A 23,675-nucleotide genomic window follows, 5' to 3' on the forward strand; every position below is an offset into this window, starting at 1 on the left:
TGTACCTAGGACAGAATAGTTGTAACTTCAGAGTGTACCTGCCATGATCAAATGATGTTTTATGTCATACTTGGGGCAAATTGTGCCCTGATATGCACAAACACAACTTCTCCTAGTGTCTTAGACATCTGTCTCTTTCAGGAAATAGGCTGTTTTTTTAAACAATGTGCAGTCTTGTTTAGTACTTATGAGTTATATGTGAACTAAAGAAGAGGTAAAGTGAGGGCCAAATCTTCCTGTGTCAGCTACATTGATGTAATTGCACTGAAGACATCCCTGCTACCTTAAGTGGAGTTTCACGGGTATAGCTGAGAGGAAAACCTGGCCCTAAATAAGACAGAAATACACACAAAAGCAATACAAATTGAACAAAGAACCTTCAAAAGACATCTTAGGGGTGGGACTTACTTGTCCCTGGACATTTGTTCCTCACATGTTTGCTTTCTGGACGTGAGAAAGAGCACAGTATTGCCACAGACACAGGAAACTTCATTTCTAGTACTGTGGTTGTGAACTTCACAGCACATGCTACTCAAAGTCAACATTTTTCAAATAGATAATGGGTAAAATTTTCAAAAGTGACTAAGTCCCATTTTCAAGTGACTTTGACACTTAGTGAGATTTAAGATCCTGGCTGTCAATGAGGCACAAGCTGCTAAAGGACAGATTTACAAAGGTATTTAGGTATTTGAAAGTCAATTAGGCCCCTAGCTCATTTCTTGGGCATTTTTGTATGTCCCACTAGGCACCTATCTATAGAGCCCTGAGCAAATACACATTTATACCCACGGATGCGGGTATCCGCAGATATAAATCGGTATCCGCGGAACCGCAGGGCTCTCCTGGAAACCGCAGCGGCGAAAGGAGCAGAACGTGGGGCTGCCACTCCCAGGAGCCAGCGCCCCATGCCGGCAGCTGTACTGCCCCCAGCCCTGCCCCCTGTCCCTTCCACACAGCTGTCTGCATCCCCTGTTTGGGGCGGTACAGCCATGCCAGAGGAGCTGGCAGCGTGGGGCACTGACTTCTGCGAGCGGCGGCCCCACATTCTGCTCCTTTCACTGCTGCGGTTCCCGGGAGAGCCCTGCAGTTCCACGGATACCGATTTATATCCGTGGATATAAATTTTTATCCATGCAGGGCTCTGCCTTTGTAAATCTGGCTTTTGGGAGCCTATGTCTCAGTGAAGGTCAATGAAATTTAAGTTCCAGCTCCCTAAGGACCTTGAAAATGGGACTCAGAATCCTAAATTGCCTGGGTGTTTTTGAACATTTTACCACATCTGTGTATGATGTTTGCTTTATCCATTACCATTGTGGAATAAGGATTTGATCTTATGCCTTCCAGCCCTTATTTACTTCTGTCCTTTGGGACACTGGTACCTGTTCATAGAAAGTAGGGCTTTGTTCTTGATGAGATCTTTGATTCTACCTTATTTTCATTCCTCGTTGACTTCTCTCTGATGTCAATGAACTCACACTTCATTTTCTCCCCAAAGCAACTTTTCCTTCTCACATTTTAGCAATGTTTCAAACCAGTAACTACTGAGTTTCCCACTGTTTGCTTCTCTCCAGTGTTGCTCAGGTTGTTATCTGAGTGGCTGAGATGACTGGTTTATTTTGTTGGTTTTGGTCTACGACATTACAGAAACAGCCGGTAATCTGAGTTGCTGTTAGCACCTGGTGGAATTTTTTGTTAGCTAATGCTGGTTTTCCATTTCGTCATTACAGTAATGCCACTTTATTAGGCTTATGTTTTTGATGGCGCTGATCTGAAGAGCATTTATCCTTTTTCCAGCTCTCATTCCAAAGTAAGAGTTTGTGAAGACAAGTTAATTCTTAGAGCAGAATTCAGTGAGTCAGTTTGTTTTCAGTTTCTCTCTGCCATTATATTCTGATCAGCCACCTCTTTCTCCACATTGGCATTAAAATCCCCTGCGATCAGCAGCACAGCATGTTTTGGCAGGTTGTTATGTGAGTGACATTCTGCACTTTGCTGTAAAACTCTTTAATTTCATCTTTTTTTTTTTGACTACTGTAATTGGGCCAGAGACTGTAATAAAAGTCATAATTAATTTTCATTTCTTGGAGACTGCTTGGAATATCTCTAGTGGTGGCTGGATAATACACTGCAGGAGTGCAAGTGTGTCTGTATTCAGAATAAATTCCATCCTTCTCTTGCAGTAGTTCCCTTGTGACTCCTGTCTCCCCTCTGACATTGGTGAAGTGTCCATTACCAATCAATTGAACTTACCAGTGATCTAAGATGCAAATGGTGAAGGAGAAGGTAGACTACTTTAACATTGTAGTCTGGCACATAGAAAGTTGTCATTGACTCTTGGCAGCAGGGAGCCCAGTCCTAAGTGCCTCCTTCAAGGTATAGGGTGCCCTCAATTCCCTTAGATTTCAACAGGAATTGACGGCATTAGCACCTCACAGTAAACCCTTAGTGATCAGCTTAAAGAACCCTTGTCTCATTTATTGCCTGTATTTTACTATGGAAACTTAATTGTGGTCCATGTTTTTTTGTGGAGAGGAAAAAGGGAAATAATGAAAAGACATCCTGGATACTTCTAAATCCATTTAATTTCACATGAGGTCCAGCACTGGCATATTGAGGGCATAGGTACAAACTCAACCATATCCCCATGTCAACCAGGAGAAAATACCTGAATTATTTTCATTGGGTAAAACTTCAAGATTTAAGTGAACAGCTGTGTTATAAAAGTACAGCTGCCTTGTGATTTTACAGATCACTAAAGCTTCATGTCAGGTAAACATTTAAGCATGCTGTTTTCCTGAACTGGGGCTTATAACCTGGTTCTATTCTTAAAAGTGACCGTGTAAAAATGACATCATCTTACACCACAGATCTTTTCCTTGTGTGTGTATATTATACATAGATATTTGTGTCATATTTTCTCTTTGTGACAAAATTTTTTTGTCACGTTTCACACCCATTAAGCATTGAAGAGCCAGTTTAGCTAAGAGATGGTGAATTGGATTCTCTTCCTACCTGTGAATCATCAACAAAATGATTTCCTGGGTAACATCTGCAGTCATGCCTGTATACGCCCTTGACTCTCAAATCCTAGGTTGAGTTGCAGATCTGATGATTAGATAAAATATATATATTTATTTTTGAAGTGTTAGCACATTTTTAATAGAAATTAATGGTGAAATGATAAACATGGAGCCCTACAACGCCATTCTCACCGAGTTGCTTTTCGGCATAGATCCACAAAGGTCAGGTGAATTCTGTGGCTACAAATCAGCATCAGGAGTGAATGATTTCTATTTTACTCTTTTCCCAGCATGGATAGCATACCAAGTTTAGAGGATCTTTATTCTGACAGTCTTAGTAAAGATCACTGAAAACTTCTCATTTTAAAGTATATGGTACGTGCACATTCACCCCTCTGTAGCACATGAAATTGCAAATTGCTGGGGGAATCACCCCCAAGGTAGGGCAGAGTTGTGTGAAAACTCCCCTTCTTCTGGGGTTCCACTGAAGAAGAGCAGCTTTAAATTCTCTAGGGTGCTCCATAGGAGCTCCACCAAAACATCTCTTACCTTTCTGGCCATGTCCCATCTCTCAGCAGCACGGCCCACTTTGCCTGCAAGCCCCCTGGTACGGTTGAGACTGAAGGAGCCTTGTGCCACCACAACACACACACACATTGGCAAACTTTCCATAACTGGGCATGCTGCACAATGCTCTCCACCAAGGGTCGGCAACATTCGGCATGCGGCTCACCAAGGTAAGCACCCTGGCGGGCCGGGCCAGTTTTATTTACCTGCTGACGCGGCAGGTTCGGCCGATCGCGGCCCCCACTGGGCGCGGTTCACCAATTGGCCCGGGACGGTGAACCACGGCCAGTGGGGGCCACGATCGGCCGAACCTGCCGCGTCAGCAGGTAAATAAAACTGGCCCGGCCTGCCAGGGTGCTTACCCTGGCGAGCCGCGTGCCGAACATTGCCAACCCCTGCTCTACACCGATTGAATGAATCTGGCTCTTCGGCTCCTATAACATGAAAATTATTTATCCTTGAAAAACAGATTTGCAGAGTCTGCCCTCACATTTTAATGGCCTAGAGCAGGGGTTGGCAATCTATGGCACACGTGACAAAGGCGGCACGCAAGCTGATTTTCAGTGGTGTTGTCAGATCTACCGGTGTGGTGCTCTGCTCTGTTCAATGTTGATACCAATCGGCTGCGTGCGTGTGTTCCCTCTGTGTGCTGCCCCAGCTCTGCACAGATAGCTGACACAGCAGATCCCAAGAGAACCCCCGATGACCACAGACTCTAGTAAGGTACGAAGGCACGTCGGGCAGGTTTATAGCCTTTAGAGATGCACAGTCTCCAGCTCCCGGGCAAACGAAGTCCAAGGTGCTGCTAAGGTGCGGCTAGCCAGTACATATGTGCTCCCTTGACAATGGACTCAGCTCAGTCAGTGGCAGGACTTTCCACTGGCCCCTAGGCTGGACAAAGATATCCACTCAGGGATGTATTCTTATACACAGGTACAAACAGATTACACATCACTCCTGACGTATTGAGGTGCAACCCCTCTATGTAGCAAGGTACAACCCCTTTACGTAGTAAGGTGCCGCCTTTCATCTTGTACATGTTGGTTTGACCAAAACAACTCTATCCATCATATTACCCTTTTGGCCCTGTCATTGGGATGGGTCAGCCTGTTCCTTGTTATTTGTGTGGAATGTGCAAGTATCCGAATGTTCTGATATCTAGTGTCCAGTACCTTTTAGCTATGTATCTTTTTTCAGCATCAGCCCTTTCCTTGCCGGCTTCTGTGAGCAGGGCCTGCCTCTGGCTCACAGCTTAACTTTGCTTTTTGTTAGCAAAGTCTTGACCATTACTTTAGATCAGGTCTTAGGCCTCATACCGGGCCTCTGATACAAGGGTTTATGTCTCAGGGCCTCCTCTTACTACAAGTGGCACTCACAGTGTCTGGGTCCTGGCCACCGGTCTGGGGGGCTCTGCATTTTAATGTAATTTTAAATGAAGTTTCTTAAACATTTTAAAAACCTTATTTACTTTACATACAACAATAGTTTAGTTATATATTATAGATTTATAGAAAGAGACCTTCTAAAAACGTTAAAATGTATTACTGGCACGCGAAACCTTAAATTAGAGTGAATAAATGAAGACTTGGCAAACCACTTCTGAAAGGTTGCTGACCCCTGGCTTAGAGTGCAAAGTTTAAAATTATTTTTTACAAAGACAAAAATTAATATAACAAAATCTTAATAATAATGTCTTGGTTACTGATTATATTTATCTGATTTCAGAATGCTTAAACCAAGATCCAAAAGATGTGGATCCCGATGAAGATTGTGATGGTAGGTAATAACATGGTGTACTGATGATTGTTTGAAAGAAGACAAACTAGAAAAGGCAACAATAATGGCAGTAACCATGAACCAGTTCAAACAAGAATCAGCCAAGCACTTAGAGATGGGGAAAAAACGTTATAGGGTGAAAATGCCAGACAAGAAGAGAGTCCGGTGGGCGTCCTTATTTCTGGATTTAGTCACTTTCAGTACTGTGACCTTTGCTGTTGCATTTGTTATGCATGTAGTGCCTGGTGACAGAGTATCAAAGGGCTTCCATTACATTCACTGTGACCACTGAAATGTTCTCTGCACAAAATAGCAATGAAAGGGTGGTGAAACACTGGAATGCGTTACCTAGGGAGGTGGTGGAGTCTCCTTCCTTGGAGGTTTTTAAGGCCCGGCTTGACAAAGCCCTGGCTGGGATGATTTAGCTGGGAATTGGTCCTGCTTTGAGCAGGGGGTTGGACTAGATGACCTCTTGAGGTCCCTTCCAACTCTGATATTCTATGATTCTATGATTCTATGAATCTCATTGTTTTCTTTTGCTTGTGGTATTTCCCTTTCAGCTTGTGATAGTTGTGTAATTACTTTGCTGAAAGATTTGAGCACAATGGGTGATGAGCTTCAGTTGATTAAGTCGCAGCTGCAAAACGTCAATGCAAGCACCCACACACTGGGACAGATGAGGCATTTGGAAACACGCACCAAGGAGTTAAAAGTAAGTGACCTTCAACCAAAAAAAAAAGCCTCAAGGAATAGATTTTAGCTGATGTGTAGACTAGCGTCTGAACACTAGAATTTCATGTCAGTTTGCTGGGGGAATACATTGGATTCAATGGACCGGCTGGTGTAAATTGGTCACCTGTGAAATTAATGAAGCAATCCTGATCTTTATTCCAGATGACGATCTGGCCCAGTGTATTTTAACTTTTTAGAAGAAATACAGTCCTTGTGCTCCAGTTCCATACTGTCTCTAGGTGGTAGATTTGGTTTACTCATGTACACATTTTTTCTTTATTTTCAGATCTTGTTGAACAGTTACCGTTCAACTGTTCTGAATCAGGGCTCAAAGGTAGATGAGCTGGAGACAGATTTGATCAATCTTAATCAGGATGTAAATGCGCTACAAGAAAAGGTGACTTACTAAAACAAAGTAAAAATAATCGTCTCTTTTTATAACAAAATATTAATTTGTCTGCTCTGTGCTATCTTTAATTGTCTGTTTTTCCCCTCTTGTTAGGTTGAAATGAATTACAGGAAAGCTGAGACATTATTTAATAATTTTGGTCAGACTAATCAAAAAGGAAAAGATTTGGTTTCAAAAATACAAATTGTCATCATCAATATTCAGGGTAAGGGTGATTTCTATTGTTATGTGATGTTTTATTTTACAAAATCTCATCACCATACATACAATATTTTAATTAACTTCTGAAATTTGAGAAGAGTTCAGAAATCATCTTTATAAAATAAAAAGTTAGACACAATGGGCATACTTCAAACCTGGTGCAATTCAACTAGCTTCAGTGGCATTACTGTTGATAAATTTCAGTTTAATTAACCTAAATTTGTCTCACTAAAAGTTCCTTAGTACGCTTTAATCTACTCCCATTTCAAAGTACAGCTGGGTATACACAGAAACTTAGTTCATGGCAGGCTAGGTGAGGGTAGATTTACACTCCAGCTTGCCATGGACAAAGTGTCTGTGTAGACAAGCCCTCAGTAACGAAGGCAAGATTGGACTTTATGTGCTTAAAAAGAAGAGCTGCTCTGGGATTTGTCTCCCTTGTGTAAATCTAAGTATCTACTCTCTTTGAATGTGGTATTTCCTTTTTTCAGTGCTCGTGGAACAGATAGCTGGCACCAATGGAGAAGGCAACAGATTGCCCGTGGGGGATGCTGCCAAGGAACTGGCTGAAGCAGAACAGATGATGAGAGAGATGCGAAAACGCAACTTTGTACAACTGCAAATAGATGCAGAGAGGGAGAGAAGAGAAGCTCAACTCTGTAAGGGGGTCCTTCTTGAGCTCTTAGCTCATTATTCTGCTTAGTTTAAAATGTTCAAATCTTATGGCTGAAACATAAGAAACTACAAATGATGACGCTCAGGGAGTGATATGGAATTTCAGCATCTGATCTCACCTTTGCAGTGTATTTCAGTCATCAGCTTTTGTTCAAGTGACCATAGTGATTCTGAAGGAGGTTAAGAACGTTTAATGTAATCATGAAAGAAGTTAAACTGGGGAAAAATTGAAATAGTGTCTTGATGTCTGATTTCTAATGCATTATTTGATCTCTAAATGAATCTAAATGAAAAAGTCCTATATTCATCTATCCACTAGCTAATTATAAAGCATAGAAACAGTGTAAACATAAATTATATACAATAATATAGTGTGTAGATAGTCCATAAAAAAAATCTACATTAAGAAACTATTAAAGCAGTATAGTTGAGCACTCAAGGGTCAAGAAGTACAAAAGTTAAGGTTACACCCCAGTCTTGTGTCCTCTCCATGTGCTTCCATATTATAATATGGTCTATTATTATATGACCGTATGTTATTTCTGAAATAGTATAATCCAATATAATAGCATATGTACTTTTGGCAATTTTTTTATGTGTGCAGTAAAACCAAATTCAAGCCCCATTGAAATCAACGGAAAGTCTCTCATAGCCTTCAGTGGGTGCTGGATCCGGCTTTGAGTGAGGTAGGGCTCAGCAGGATTCCTTAGGTCATTCACTGCACAAACTGTACATACATGATTTCCATGAAATCTATTTGTCTGGCATACACGATGTCGTGCATCTGAGCAGAGCATGCTGCCCCTACATACAGTATCTAAGGTTGTAGACAAAAATTGTGTAATAGGGGCACAGAATTCCATCTGTGACCGTATTTCCCTCTGCCATGATAGGAAGTCTTTGGCCTAACAGATCCATTCTCTCCATGGCTGACGGCTCTATTTCTGAGTTGTGTGTGGCCCATAAGATCCCATATGTCACACTGCTGGGTGGGAATACCTCCCACCCCACCTTCTGCCATCTCTACTGGGACATAAGGAAAAACCCATTCTCCCTTGATAACGTTCTTCAGATTGCTCGAATTAACAGGTGGGAAGGCAGGGTCACACACTCCTCTGCTGGGAAGGAGGTGCAATGGAGAAGAAAGGTAGACGTAGCCTCCTTCGGAGGGGTTTTCTCTCCAAGATTGGAACCAAGTGACTGCTGAGGTGCCCTACCAAACTCCTGGTTACACTGTATCATAGATGTACCTTGGGCGAGAATTTGGCCTGCTGCTTGACTTAACCATGACAATGTCCTCTCAGTGCTACATAGGAGTCAGTCATGTAACTCATCCATCACTGGGGGTAGAGTAGATCGTAAAGCCCCAGTTTGTGGCACAGCTTCAGCATTACTTAAATATAGATTTAGACTTTTTGCACTTTTGGAGCTGATGGCTTCACCCAGTTTCACCCTGGCCTTCTTTGGTGATGAAGCTGGATTAGATTAATGGTTTTTTTTTTTAATCTAGTATTTCCAAAAGTTCACCTTCAACCATATTTCATTTAGAGCTGATTTGTCATGTTAAATTATCCATAGTATTCTGGATCCCAAAAGCAGCACATTTATCACTGATGGGATGAGATGCCCATGACACACACTGAAACTACATTTGTTGAGAATACTCAGCATCTCAGAAGCCTGGGCTATTTAATCCTAAAGGCAGAACCCCACAGGGTAAAGTTAATTTTGTTTTGCTTCTGCGAATCTTTTTCAATTCTAATCTTGCAGTGCTGGAGCGTGTTAGGAATGAGCTACAAAAGCACCAGCAAGAAAACCATGGAGTTGTTAAAACTATAAGAGATTCATTAAACGAATATGAATCCAAACTCAATGACCTTCGTGAAGCTCTGAATGACGCAACGGGCCAAACGAAGCAGGCTGAAAACTTAAACAAAGATAATGGAGTGCTCTTGGAAAACATTAAGGTAATAGCACTTTTAAAAAAACTGGACTTATTAGATGGAAGGAAATATTTCTGTCTTACTTTTGGCCTTCTTGTAAAGTCAAATTCTATTCATTCTGAGCTTGATTCCCATTTGCACTAATGTCTCTTTCCACCTCTCTGGCAGTGCAAAGAGGTCTCAAAATGGGTGTCAACTGTCCTACTTAAAGGCCCCTTCCCACTTAAATCCCACTTAAAGGCCCATTCATACAACCAAAGTGGTGTAGAGGGGATTTAGTATAAATGAGAATCTGGATACTCTCTGCTCCGAGTATTTCCATCTTCAGCTATAATTATTCATTTTGTCTCCTGTGAGCGTAGTAAACTGAGCACAGGACAAAGAGTCAGGAGCTCTAGGCTCAGTTCCTGACCCTGCCACTGTCTTGTTGTATGGTTCTTAGCTTGTCTCTTAACCTCTCTGAGCCTCCATTGCCCTGTAAAATGGGAATAATGATGCTTAGCCACTGTTGTTTACCTGCTTTGATATCTGTGGATGAAAATCACTAAATAGTGCTAGTTATTAATTATTGATAAATAAGCACTGCCTGCCATAATGCCTCGTCAGAAATGCTGCAGCACTGTTTGTGATGATGCCTAATGCAGCAAAAAGTAAGTTAGACTTTTCACATATTTAATAAGCCCCCGAACTCTTGTAGATGTTATAATGAATAAACGGAACTAGTCGGACATGGAATTAATGCAAGGAATGTAAGCATATTATAGCCTGTATTCTCTTAAACAAATAGTATTTCTGATTCAAAGGACACTGCATTGTTTTATCAAAGCTAAGTTTTCAGCTATTTTGTTAGCACTTCTTGGACAGTAGAATCACTACTGTCAACTGTACATTACAATTGTTCAGTATATTACATGTCAGTGTAAGGCATCACCTCTAACAATACAGCTAAAAATATTTACAGACTGTCTTAAATGGTGGATGTATCTGCACAGATCATTAATCCATTTTTGCCTTTGCCTCTGCCACTAGTTGAAATGTTTGTGTATTTGTGATAAGATTAAATTTGATAAGATAGCTAGAGGGGCAGATGGGTTGATTGCAGACCCTACTATTGGGAAGACTTGCACACACTTGGATACAAATACCATGTGACTGTGAGTATGATGTGCATTGTCCTGCCACAACCCCAGGGCCATTGTACTTGCTGCTGTAGGACTCTTCTCCCCACTGATCCCTCCACTGAGCAGGAGATGCTGGAACCAGGCATCTTCATTCATTCTCCCCTGATAGCTTTCCAGAGAGGGCAAGCTGGAAAGCCTTCCCTTTCCCTCACTGGTAAGACCCAAAGAGGGAGTCCAACTTGGAGATGGTTTCAGTCTTCCAGAAGGTTTGCGAGAGGGGGACTAGGTCACTATTGGGTTTCTTGTTTTTATATCCTCCAGGGTTGAGAGGAGAGAGGCCCAGGATGTCAATGCTTCAAGGCAGTGTGAGGAGTTGATTAGGGCTTCTCTAGCTATGTCTATACACTGATAGGCAAACAAAGCTCCAGTCGGCTCCTTGCTTGGCTTGACAAACTGGGCTGTGCTAATATAAATTTCCCCAAATACCTGTGAATACCAGTAAGTCATTAGATCCCCCAAAGGCACCTAGATAATACAGCAATGAGAGCTTTGGAAATGCTGCTGCTAACTAGCTTGGCTAGATGATCATTTGATTTCCCCCCATCCCTAATAGCTGAACTGACCACATGCTTTTCAACCCTCCAATTTTCCTTAGAAACAAATTGAAGTGATGAATAAACAACAGAACGATGTCTTGGTTCATCTCAACTCTGCCCAATCTTCCTTGTCCCAGACTAACAGCATACTTGGATTACTGCAGAAGAGCAAAGAGGTATAGTTAATCAAAATGTGTGACATTTTAAATTAAAAAAATACTGAGTAAAAACTTACATCATTCTAACTGAAGTAAAAATATAATGGGATAGATTATAATGTGATCGATTAACTGCAGTCTGTGAAAAGGGGTTTTCTTTTTTCCTTTGCTCTACACAGCTGTGCAAGGAAATGGGGATTACTTCACATGCAAGACTAAGGGCGAAGTGCTGACTATCAGACACTTTGTAATATGTGGAAATAAAAATAAGATTTCTCTTTATAAAACCACAGGAATATGAAAATCTAGCTGCCAAACTAGATGGCGCAAGGAAGGACTTGAATGAAAAACTGAAGGACCTTTCCTTATCAGCCAGCAAAGAGCCACTGGTGGTGAGGGCAGAGGAGCATGCCAAGATTTTGCAAGACCTGGCAAGACAACTGGCTGAGTATGTTCTAATTTCTGTAAATGAACGGTTCAAGTACATGATGTACAATATTGTAATGTACTGTGCATAATTTCACTTCCCTTTAAAGTGACCTGTAAAGATAGAAAAAAATGGGTTTGTCCTTCCTTTTGCTGCTTTGTGGTGTGTAAAGTTTTCTTTTTTCTGCTTGCTTTTTGTCTTAGACATTTAAGTCTTAAGTCTTGGTCTCTTTTTCCTGAAAGACTCTTTCAGGGTCCTGGGAACTTGAGTGCAGTATCTGGCACAAATAAGGCCTGATTGTGATTGGGTCATGGGCTATCACCGCAATACAAATAAATTATAATGGGGTGGTCATGAGCATCAAGGGAGTCAAACCTGAATATTGAGAAAGGAAGGAAATTTTAGTCATTTTTAGTCAAACTTTTTAAAATGCCTTTTTTCCTTTTGCTTGATTTTATTGATATCTGTTTAACTCCAATGCCTGACATACAGTTGGGAGAAAAGTTTTTTCTTTGTTGAAGAATCTTCACCTCTGTCCCTTTATTTGCTCACAGTAAAAGTTCACACTAATTTTCTGGTGCTCCAATAAATCCTCCAGGAAAGTCAGGGCAAAACACTTGATATACTTGATATTTCTAAGGTAAAGTATAGATAGGGAAGGGAGAGACTCTTAAAATAAATAAAGTTTTTGAGACCTTCTGTATATGTATTAAAGAAGCAAAAAAGGACAGAACTCTATTTTGTTTCTTTGCAAATAACTTTCACGTAGCCCTAATACTAATAAGAAAACTCCCCAAAAGTAAAGTAACCTCCATAACATGCCATCTGGATGGAAATGACTTTGCTCAAAAATTCGGTTGTGAGATTTTGGCTAGTTAGAATCATAGAACATAGACTCATAGAGTCATAGGGTTAGAAGGGACTGCAAGGATCATCTAGTCTAACTCCTGCCAAGATGTAGGATTTGTTGTGTCTAAACCACCCAAGACAGATGGCTGTCCAGACTTTTTTTGAAAACTTCCAGTTGTCCGTGCAGCTTGTTCAGTTAGCAAAACAGTATTGTCATAAATATCAACCTGGCACTGCACAGGTGAATTGAGCACAAAGGTTTTTGTCTCTTACATTTCCCTGATTCCAGGGCTGCTTGGCTGCTTCCCGGTGCAAGATAGAGCAGCCCTGAAGTGATTCTGTCTTATGCTAGGCTGTCCGTGGCCCCCCAAGGGCTGTTCCAGCAGCTGGGGATTAACTGGAGGTTGTCCTTACACGGGGACTGTGATGGGGGTGGCACAGAGCTGGCCATGTTGAACTGTCCTGTTGGAATTGCCAGGAAGCCTTTTCACTTAAATGCTGCTTTGCAGCACCAGACTAGTGTAAAGCAGCGTTACTGGAGACCAGAACTGGCCCCTTATGTCAAAATACTATTTGCTGTTGGTCCATTTTTGTTGTAAAACATTTGCATTTGTTTCATCAGCATTAATTAGCAAATATTTAGATTAAATGCTGTTTAAAATAAGTCATTCTTTTTTTAGCCTGCAATTTTTGCCCATGGTTGTATTTTTCACCCTGTTTTCCACAGAATTAAGAGAAACGCCAGCAGTGATGAGTTGGTGAACTGTGCCATGGAAGCTGCTACTGCTTATGAAAATATTATTAATGCCGTCAATGCAGCTGAGGAAGCAGCCAACAAAGCTGTAAATGCAGCTGATTCAGCTTTACTGGTAAGGGCATTATGTTGTCAGACGATGGTAATTTTGTTACAAACAGGTGATCTTTATAATTAGCTGGGCACTGAAGTTGAACCCGTGCCTGCCTCATTGTACACATATAAGACATATATTTGCACGTAGAAATTATTCTTTTGCAGGCACAATTACTGTTCTTCATATTCAGATGTTGGTTTTGCATGTGCATTATGGGTCACAATTTAGGTGCTACCAATGTCTGAATATTGGTCCATAGGCAAGAAGATGACAGAAGAGACAGTTTTCCGCTAAGAACAAACATTGTTTTCAAGGACAAAGGGCTGTGTAATACTCAGGGCTTCACCAGTAGCACTAACTGTGAAGGGAGGGGTGTCTTCTTTTTGTTGGAAACATTTGTTCCTTTTAATTTTTAAACTAGATTAGATTATTAATTTTTACTCCTTCTGATTTGTTTTTCTGCTTTGAGTTCAATTATAAAACTAATCTTACAGTACCGTGCTTTATCACCAGACTGTGGAGAGGGAAGACCTATCAGGAAAAGCTAGGAGACTGAACACTGAAAGCAGCAATCTATTAAATCAAGCACAAATGAGACAAAAGACATTACAAGGTACTGTAAAAAGCATGATGATAACAAGAATGTTGATACAGTATTAGAAATTCTCATTTAAAAGTCACTGTTTATGGTTCTGATTTAGCAAAGCACTGTAACACACACTTACCTGTAAGCAGGAGAGGGTAGCTCAATTCTTACCTTTTATAATGGAACACGATACTATGGTTTAGAAGTTCCTTCTGCAAGAGGGTGAGGAGTGGATTCTTCAATTTAATCATGGTCCACACTGTAGGATGCCAAATTCTGCCATTGCCCCCTCCTCTACAATTCTCTTCTACAACAAGACCTTATCTTTCAATTTGCTGCGGTCCCGCTCTTAAATTGTTCAGTTCAGCCTTTACCTCCCATTGAAGTAGAAGGGTCTATCTTCACTGCAAAAAGTCAGTGTGTTTTTACATCAAGATATAGCTATCTAGAATTAAGATCTGTGGTCATAGGGTGAGTGAGTTACCTAAACCCAGCAAAATCAGTACGATTACATTTTATATGCTTTATAGTCTTAGAACTAAATTTGGTTAGGTACCTCAAACTAACACATTGTTTATATTAAGCCTGGCTTCCTGACACTCCTGCTGATAGAAGCCAGAGATTGAGTATAATTTAAATCTTGTATATAGATTAAAAATTAAATATATTCCTAAAGTGTCATTTTAAATGGTTTTCTATGGGTGTCCCTAAGCCTCTGATCGCCAGATTCTGGACATGGATGACATGGGATAGTTCACTCAATAGTTGCCATGGTGTGTTCATTCCCTCTGAAGTGTCTGGGATTGGCCACTGTCGGAAGACAGGATACTGAGCTAGATGACCATTGGTCTGACCCAGTAGAGCTATTTTTATGTTCTTAATACTTCTTGGGAAATCCCAGGACATTGCAGTTCTGTAAACACATTTCAAATTGTAATAAGAGCTCTTTAACCAAGAATGCGACAAAAGGGACTGTAAAATATACTGTGGTATTGATAGGATTTGGTCGCTGACCAGAAAGGCAAGGAGGGTAGGCCGTGGGGCCTAATGAATAGAACACTGGACTGGGGCTCAGGAGATATTGGCTCAGTTCCTGGCTCTGTCACTGGCTTGCTGGGTGACCTTAGGCAAGTCACTGTAACTTCTCTATGCCTCGGTTTCCCCTATCTAGTATATTGCTTAGTGGACTCTGAATGTCTCAGAAAGGTTGAGCATCATTTCCAAGAACAGAATCCTAATACCGTAGGAACATTTTGATCTGGTTAAAACACTTACATTTAAAATATTCAAACAGGAAAAAAGGTAAGGCAAGATTTGGGGCTAGTCACTCAAAAAGGTTATATATAATAGATATAATCCACTGACCAGTGCCACTGATCTATAAGAATGCACCTACTTGTATTATTATGGGTGTGTGCAGAAGTGTTTTAAAAAAATCCTTTAGATTGGGACATAAAGTATGAGTTAAAATCACCTGGCCACTGCAGAGGGGCTCCAGGAGGCCTGTGCACTCCTAAATGTGGGCAGCACTAACTAAGGAAGGATGTGGTCGGGGAGGCGAGGGAATGCACTGATTAACTCCTTCAGCAGCCGTTGTCAGTGGGGCTCTTATGGAAACAAAAGCTACTCTCCCTTGGGAGAGGCAGAGGGAGGGTGTCTCCATTTCTTGCCCTTATAGTGTAACATCTGATTCTGCAGTAAAGCATCTCAGCAACTTTAACTGAAACGGGATCCATGTATTGTACATGCTTTTTGTCCCTTTGTTTTATCGGGTATCCTATGTTTCACACACATGCCTGTGGGATTATGCCGTGCACTTCTGTTTGCCAAACCCCTGAATAGCTTAAATTGCACAATATTGACAGGACTGTTCATAAAAAGCAAAGGTAGGCTTTCTGCGCTGTTATTTTGATCCAAGAATATATTCTGTACTAGCAGTAACCCGAGAAACATTCATAATGGTGCATGTTTAGTAGAGCATTTACCCTTTCTGGAATGCAGCCAATAGAGGGTGACATGGTCACACACACTTGAGCAGTTCTGATGTTCCATCCTATGAGAGATCCTTGGTCCACACACACATGCGCACATACATTCATTGCAGGTAGCCCAGCAGATACACAAGCATACAATCTTACAGTATATAGGTCATAGTATAATATTTCACCCCTATTTTCCATTCCCTTCTTTCATGACTTCTTCTCATCTTTGATTCCCATCCATCATCTCAACAACGACAAAGGGGCCTAATGAAGTCCTTCCACCAATTTCTATCTTGTGCCAACTTCACAGCATTGTTAATCTTTAAACCTTTTTTGGTCTATGTCATTCTTCACCACATCTATTCAATGTTTCTTGCCCTTGCCATTTTCTTATCTCTTCATTTTTTATTTTCTGCAATCTTGAAACTCTGAGTATTTCCCTCAGCAAGTTCATTTCTGCAGTCAAATCTTGCATTCATTGGCTTTCCTCATACTCTCGCACTCCAATCCATACAGCAGTATCGACATTCCTGTTGTAGTCCTGAAACATTCCATCTGTTTCTTGTCTACTCTTGCTGCACTCATCAACTTGCTGTAGATGCTTTCCATCAGCTTGATCAATATCTCAGGGATGCCATACAGTCTCATAACTTGCCTCAGTCCTTTCTGCCAAATGCTATCAAATGCCTGTTTGAAGTCTATGAAGTTGTTGTAACAGGTTCAATTGTGTTCTGTGTACTTCTCTGTATCTGTGTTATCACAAATAGCTGATATATTGTACTTCATCCTATTCTAAATCTGCATGTGCCACTTCCACATACCTCGTCATTCTCCTCTGCAATGTCTTGATAAATGCTTTTCCTGGCACACTCAATAGCTGATTCTTCTGTAGTTCTTGCATTCACTCTTGTCTCCTTTTTTATAGATCAGTACAATTATCACTTTCTCCCATTCGCTAGGCACTTGCTCTTGTCTGTAAATCTTGTTGAGTAATTTGTGGATCACTTTTACCACGTGTTTCTTGCCTATTTGCAGCAGCTCTGCTGTTATGTTGTTACTTCCTGGCACTTTTTCTTTTTCAACATTTCTATTGAAATCTTTACTACTTCTTCTGAGAATTCCTGCGTCTGTTCTCCCTTAGGTGTACTTGGAAGCATCTCCAGGACTGTTTCATCTCTGGAGTTCTGCACATTGTACAGATTTTCAAGATATTCTTTCCATCATTTATTCTTGGCTTGGTTATCCTCAATTATTTGTCCGCACTTGTCTTTCACCGTTGACATCTTCAACTCATGTGTACCACTCAGTTCTATTATCTTGTGTGTTATATTTTTCTTCACGTATTCTGCTTCTTGACATTGTTTACTTTTCCTATTGTTTCTGTCTCTCTTTGCTCTCTTTTTTCTCTCTCTCTGATCAGCCTATTGCATTCATCAACTTGCTGTAGATGTTTTCCATCAGCTTGATCAATTTCTCAGGGATGCCCCATACATTCTCATAACTTGCCACAATCCTACATCCTCCTTTTTATTCTCCTTCAGCTTCCTACACTTGTTACTCAGCATTTCATCCATTATCCATCTTGATTTCTTTTCTTTTGGCCTTGTAGCTCAACACCTGTTCAGCTGCTCCCATAATACCATTTTTTTTACACTGTTCAATGTCTCTTCAATGTTCTTTTCTTCTTTCACCATAGACATGATGTTTTTACATATGGCTTCTTTGTATTTTTTCCTGATATCTGTCTCTTTCAGTTTGTCTACATTTTAGACTTAGTTCTTGCCACTTTTTTGATTGCTCAATGTCATTGAAACCAGCACTAACTCATGATCTGATCTGATCTTGGCCACAAATGATCTGCACAACCACATTTCCATCTGCAGTTCACAAGCACAACGTTCTTCATTTGTCCATCAGGCTTCCTCTGCAGCCTTCTTTGTTGAAATAGTGTGTTCATTGTCACCAGGTGGTTGCTTAGGTAGAAATTCAGTAGATTTTCTCCTCTTTCATTTTCTTCACCTAGTCTAATGATGGTAGAAGCATCTGATGAGCCAGAAGTGCCCTTCATTAGCAGTTATCTTTGCTAGCTACCATCACTAGATTTACCATGGCGGCCGAAGGTCTTGGGAGGTGGCATTGCTGTGCACACTCAGCTACTTGGAGCCTCTACTGAGAGTTGAGTGGGACATTGTATTTTTATTTGTGCATCATATACATAATATATAATTATAATGTTTTGAATATGCATAATAATGTATCCCCAAAATCTGTGCCCTTCTCTTAAGCTGCCTTCATCACTATTTTTTTCCTACTCTGAGGGGCAGAATGAGTATCTTCACCCCTGGTTACTATCTATAATACTACCTAAGTTTTTTAACCAGATGGGAAAGGTATGTGCCCAATGCTCATGTGACAGTGCAGAGTGCTGCTGCCATTCCACCAGATGGCCAGGGCACCTTTGTATAACACCTACCAGGCTGATTCATAGTGCACTGTTTTGCAGATATTAATCCAACTCTTGAAGATATAAAGCAGAGACTGGGTATTGTGGAAGGGAAGAAGAACAGACTGCTGATGAACCTTGATTCTTTTCAAAATGATCTCAATGGGATAAACAGAGGTCAGTCATTTACTAAGCACATCTACTTTGTGTTATTCTGCCGTTGTTCAAAGTATTTACTTAGACTTTTGTGTGTGTGTGTGTGTGTGTTTTAGATGACATAGACAGCGTCATTACCAGTGCAAAGAACATGGTCAAAAATGCCAATGATATCACTGCTAATGTACTGGGTGAACTGAACCCAATTAAAGCAGACGTGGAAAAAATAAAGGGCACCTACGGAAGCAATCAGAGTGCTGACTTCAATAAGGCTTTGACGGAAGCAAACAATTCAGGTGGGTGCTGTGCTTGCTGTTTGCTAGTAAGTGCTGTTTAATGCCTCTCGAATTTCTGTAGGAGTAATCAAGTAGACGTAGTGATAATTATTATTATTATTTGTTTCTGGTTGCATCCACTGTGTGCAAGGTGCTGTACAAACATAAGAGGTATAGTCATTGCCCCAAGAAATTTATATGCTGAATTTGTTTTTAGCTCTGTATAATCTGAGTCTGATGGAATAAAATAAAATAGAGTATGTGAAATTAACCCCATGTTAATGATGTAATAATAATAAGAGAACAGTGCATCTGAATGAAAGTGGCTTTTAAAACAATAGTGTTATGAGAAGGTGGATAATTAAACCATAACAATGAAAAATATTGTGAATTTCTGGATGGTGTATTTTATGTACGCACAACTGCATTGTTTGAAACACTGTGGACCAGATGTTCTGCTTATTTACAAGTGGTTTACTCCAGTGTAACTGCTGGCACCAATGGAGCTACTTCTGATTTACACAAGTGTACATGAAAAGAGAATTACAATAGCCAACCGTCTGTATAGCAAATTTGGCCAACCCCTAGCATCCAAAAACCACAAGATTGACTTAAAATCATGAGATTTTAAAAAATAATAAATTTGGAGGTCTTTTTATTTGGCTTTTAAGCCTTTAGGCACTTGTGTCACATTTTCAGGCTTTTCTCCACAACCATGAGGGTTAAAAACTTAGTTTTTTTTAAAAAATTAAAGCTGAGATTCTCATGTAATGTTTTCTCCAGGAGCTGGGATTTTAAGGAAACACCAAATATTGTGAGACTTGTGATAAAGACTATCAGAATTGGCATTTTTGGCATGTGTATCTCTCCTCCTTTCCAGTCCTCCAATAATTTTTTTCTCTCATCACAATAACAGTAAAGAAATTAACAAGCAAGCTCCCGGATCTGTTTAACAAGATTGAGAGCATCAACCAACAGCTGATGCCAATAGGCAACATATCTGAGAATGTAAACCGCATAAGAGAGCTCATTCAGCAGGCCAGAGATGCTGCAAACAAGGTCTGTCACAAAAACGTCCGTGATTGCTTGACATTAGGGATTTTTGTACACAAGGATGCTTTCAATCCCCTCTGAAAAAATATTTTGTTATAATATGTATGAAGGATACTACATAAAAATTAAACCACTAGTTTTAGCAAGCACTTTAGATACTGTGGTGGTGGGCACCAGAATAAAATAGATACAACAGTATAGAATACCTTTCCTTCTGTCCCACTCCAAGGTCCCTCCCCTAGCCAAGATCGTCCCTACAATTCCCATTTTGGTATTCCCTCTCCTTTCAAAGGCTCCTTGTTGTGGTGACCTTCTCTCCAGTGAAGGAGGGCTGGATGCTGCTCTTTGAAGCCAGTCACTATTGATCAGAACTGAGGTTCTCAAACTGGTCTGTGATTCCCTGGTGATCCACAGAGAGCTGGCAGATCACATAGTGCTGCTGATGTTTGTTTCTAACCGCTATATTGCACTAAAAGGCAGCTAAATATACATTACTTTCATAGTATTATTTTTCCATTGATTGCCGCGGGATGATGTGATCACAAATAACAGGGCAAGTGTCCATGAGACACTCTCCATTAAGATGTGGTCCACACTGAAAAAGATTTTGCTCAGATCTTGGCCTAAAGAGAACTTCTCAAAAATACTGGTATTGTATATCTTTATTAGCTACATGTTGTAGTACCTGACAGGCAGTGAAGCTAAGGAACTGAGCAAAGGGCCTGACTTCTAGGGCTTGAGCAAAGCATTGAGACCAAAATTTCAACCCAAGTGTCTAAAGTGAGGCATTTGTATCCATGTGTAGGCATCTGAATAAGAGGCCTGATTTTCAGAGGTGTTGAGCACTGACAGCTCCATTTGACCTGGACTCTTTCTTGCCTCAGCTGTAAAATGGGAATAATAATTACAATACAAAGGTGTTGTGGGGACTGATTAGTTAATGTCTGAAGATATAAAGTGCTGCGTAAGTACTAAGTATTAGTAATACCAGAGTAGTACCTACACTTGTGTATAATTGTGTTGGTTTAGAGTCAGATCTTGCAGTGTTGTGGCAATCCAGGGCTAAGTGGGTACATTATGGCCACCTAGGCTGTTAGTCATAGGTCACTTAGCACAGACACAAACTAGTGTTGTTAGGGAGGTGATGCCTTTTTTAATTTAAAGGTAGAAATGTTTAACCTATTGTATTTGTTTTTCTTGGTAGGTTGCTCTTCCCATGAGGTTCAATGGTCGTTCTGGGGTAGAGGTTCGACCTCCAAGTGATCTGGATGATTTGAGAGGCTATACTTCCCTTTCTTTTTTTCTCCAAAGACCTCTGCCAAGACAAGAGAGCTTGGAACAGACTTCAAATATGTTTGTAATGTACCTGGGCAATAAGGATGTAGGTATTTCTTTTTATTTACTCCAATACTTAGAACAGAAAATGCATTTTGGAGTATGAATGGATGTCAATGCAGATAACTTCCATTAGCTTAATTTTTTTATGTGTAGGAATACATTTATTGGGAAGAAACATAGCCCTTTCCTCCACTGGACACATAACTGTTTGGGCAAATATCTGTTTCTCCAAATATCTGTTTCTCCTATCCTGCTGTTCTGCCTCAAAAGTTATTTCCCAATAATGGATGCCACCAGTTAATCTTGGCAGTGACCCTAACTTGCAACCATGGACTTCATTGTAAAAATCTTTGCTTTGGGCTTACTGTGTGTTTGTATTGCCCCTAGCACTATGGGACCCTGATCCTGTTTCAGGCCTCTGAGTGTTACTGCAGTATAACTAATAACAAACCTTTTCTTAATTAGGTTTATAAATGGTCCTCTTCTTTAAAATGTAGTCCCTTACCACTTTATTTTCCCTCTCCTGCATATGCAAAACAATACATTCTTGCTCATGCACTCCCATTTGCACAAACACCCAGCACAATTTCCCAATTTTCCTATGTATGTAGGTACTACCTATCCGTTTGTATGCTCAGTTACGCCCCTGTACGTGCATTCACTATAAATGTGGTGGATATGCAGGCACATGTTTAAGTGCAGTTATTCTGTGCTGGATTTTATCTTCCTGATTAAATCTCAGGAAAAACTTCCTAACTGTAAAAACAGTAGAACAATGGAACAGACTGCCTACAGAGGTCATGGAAGCTCCTTCACTGGAGGCTTTCAAAAGGAGGCTGGATAGCCATCTGTTTTGGATGGTTTAGACACAACAAATCCTGCATCTTGGCAGTGAGGTAGACTAGACTACCCTTGGGGTCCCTTCTAACCCTATGGTTCTATGATTCTAGTCTTTCTGAACATTTGGCCTATGATGGCTTTGATTGAAATTTATTGAAATACTCTGTATGGGAGAAATAAAATGATAATTGTATGGAAGATTATTGCTTCCGGGATCTCAATAGGAGCAATTGAACTTAATATTGTTTCTTCCATTTTACTTACCTCGCAGAGGCATTGTGAGACTGAAGTAATTAGTATGTGTATAGTGTTTTGATAACCTCAGGTGGAAGGCACTACAAAAGTAGAAAGTATTTTTATTAGTAAGTAATATTTTTGTTATAGTAATAAAAGAAAGAGTTGTGTTTGGACCCCATTCAATCCAAGTGTATTCGACTCTTAAATTGATTTGAAATTATTATTATTGAAACAGAGCAGCCAATGAAGCTACAAAACATCCATCCCAAATTAGTAAACTGGAAAAAGTTTCTAAATTCAATGATTGCTACAGTAGGAGGATAGCTTTCCAGCTTTCAAAGCACTGTAGTGTCCCTGAAGTAATCCTACTATATTTTACTAGCTCTAGCATCAATCATTCATTGATAGTTGATTTGCTCTTCTATTTTTAGGCCTCCCAGGACTACATTGGTATGGCTGTGAGAAATGGTCGTCTCATTTGTGTTTATAACCTGGGAGGCAATGAAGCCGAAATAGAAGTGGACCCATCAGTGACTGAGAGTAACACTGAGGAAGCTACTTTGGATCGGGTGAAGTTTGAAAGGTACAAGACTCTTAAAATACAACCCACTCTATCCCTTTTTTTCTGTATCATATTTAGACGTTACTTTATTAATAAAATGTGCTATTCTTTTACTTTTCCCCTTTGCTTTTAGGATTTACCAGTATGCAAAGTTGAGTTACGTTAAAGCAGCCACCTCAGACAAAAATACTTTTGACAGTAGCAGTGGGAGCAGTCACACACTCCTAAATCTGGATCCTAACAGTGTTGTCTTTTATGTGGGAGGATACCCACTAGATTTTCAGGTAAATGGAAATATCATTCTGGCCTACAAAGGTGTTTAATCATCATAACTAGGGAATTTTTAACCATTGAGTATTCTATAGCTAACACTTTTGATTATTTATACCATGTTATAGTGCTTCTTGGATGGCAACCTGTAGCTTAAACAATATCATTTATTTGCAATACATTTTAATTGTTACAGCATTACTATTTTCATGTCTGTGTAAACATTATTAAATTGATGTTGATGTTTTGATTGGGGTATTTTTATGGCTCTTTTATTTTTTGCAGCCTCCCAGTGCACTAGACTACCGTCATTACCAAGGCTGCATTGAATTAGACAACCTAAATGAGAATGTTATTAGCCTGTACAACTTCAAGAGGACATTTAATCTCAATACCACTGAAGTGGAGCCATGCAGTAGGTAAGAAATAAATACAGCACGTGTTTTACATTAAGAAATTGAAAAAACATTATCACTGATAAATTAAGATTAACTGTATTTCCTGTTGATGTGACCACTTTAACATCAGGGCAAGTTACCACTTACTATAGCAGTCACACCCACAGTAACTTCAGTTCACATGCCCTGCCACCCAAATATTCTAATAAC

At 40.2% G+C, this 23,675-nt stretch overlaps 1 protein-coding gene across 2 annotated transcripts in view; it reads left to right on the forward strand.

The window, feature by feature from the left end:
- LAMA3 (laminin subunit alpha 3) overlaps positions 1–23,675 on the forward strand; it is a 186,041-nt gene that overhangs the window by 140,939 nt on the left and 21,427 nt on the right. For both annotated transcript variants that reach the window (XM_034762779.1, XM_034762778.1), the window contains 17 exons: positions 5,313–5,363; positions 5,924–6,075; positions 6,382–6,492; positions 6,598–6,709; positions 7,197–7,364; positions 9,151–9,347; positions 11,100–11,216; positions 11,492–11,646; positions 13,202–13,343; positions 13,839–13,938; positions 18,397–18,513; positions 18,609–18,788; positions 19,684–19,826; positions 21,025–21,201; positions 22,667–22,818; positions 22,931–23,081; positions 23,353–23,486. In XM_034762779.1, the coding sequence (XP_034618670.1) occupies positions 5,313–5,363; positions 5,924–6,075; positions 6,382–6,492; positions 6,598–6,709; positions 7,197–7,364; positions 9,151–9,347; positions 11,100–11,216; positions 11,492–11,646; positions 13,202–13,343; positions 13,839–13,938; positions 18,397–18,513; positions 18,609–18,788; positions 19,684–19,826; positions 21,025–21,201; positions 22,667–22,818; positions 22,931–23,081; positions 23,353–23,486 (2,359 nt within the window). The remainder of the gene's footprint in view (positions 1–5,312; positions 5,364–5,923; positions 6,076–6,381; positions 6,493–6,597; positions 6,710–7,196; positions 7,365–9,150; positions 9,348–11,099; positions 11,217–11,491; positions 11,647–13,201; positions 13,344–13,838; positions 13,939–18,396; positions 18,514–18,608; positions 18,789–19,683; positions 19,827–21,024; positions 21,202–22,666; positions 22,819–22,930; positions 23,082–23,352; positions 23,487–23,675) is intronic.

Source organism: Trachemys scripta, chromosome 2 (assembly GCF_013100865.1).
Source record: "Trachemys scripta elegans isolate TJP31775 chromosome 2, CAS_Tse_1.0, whole genome shotgun sequence".
NCBI lineage: Eukaryota > Metazoa > Chordata > Testudines > Emydidae > Trachemys > Trachemys scripta.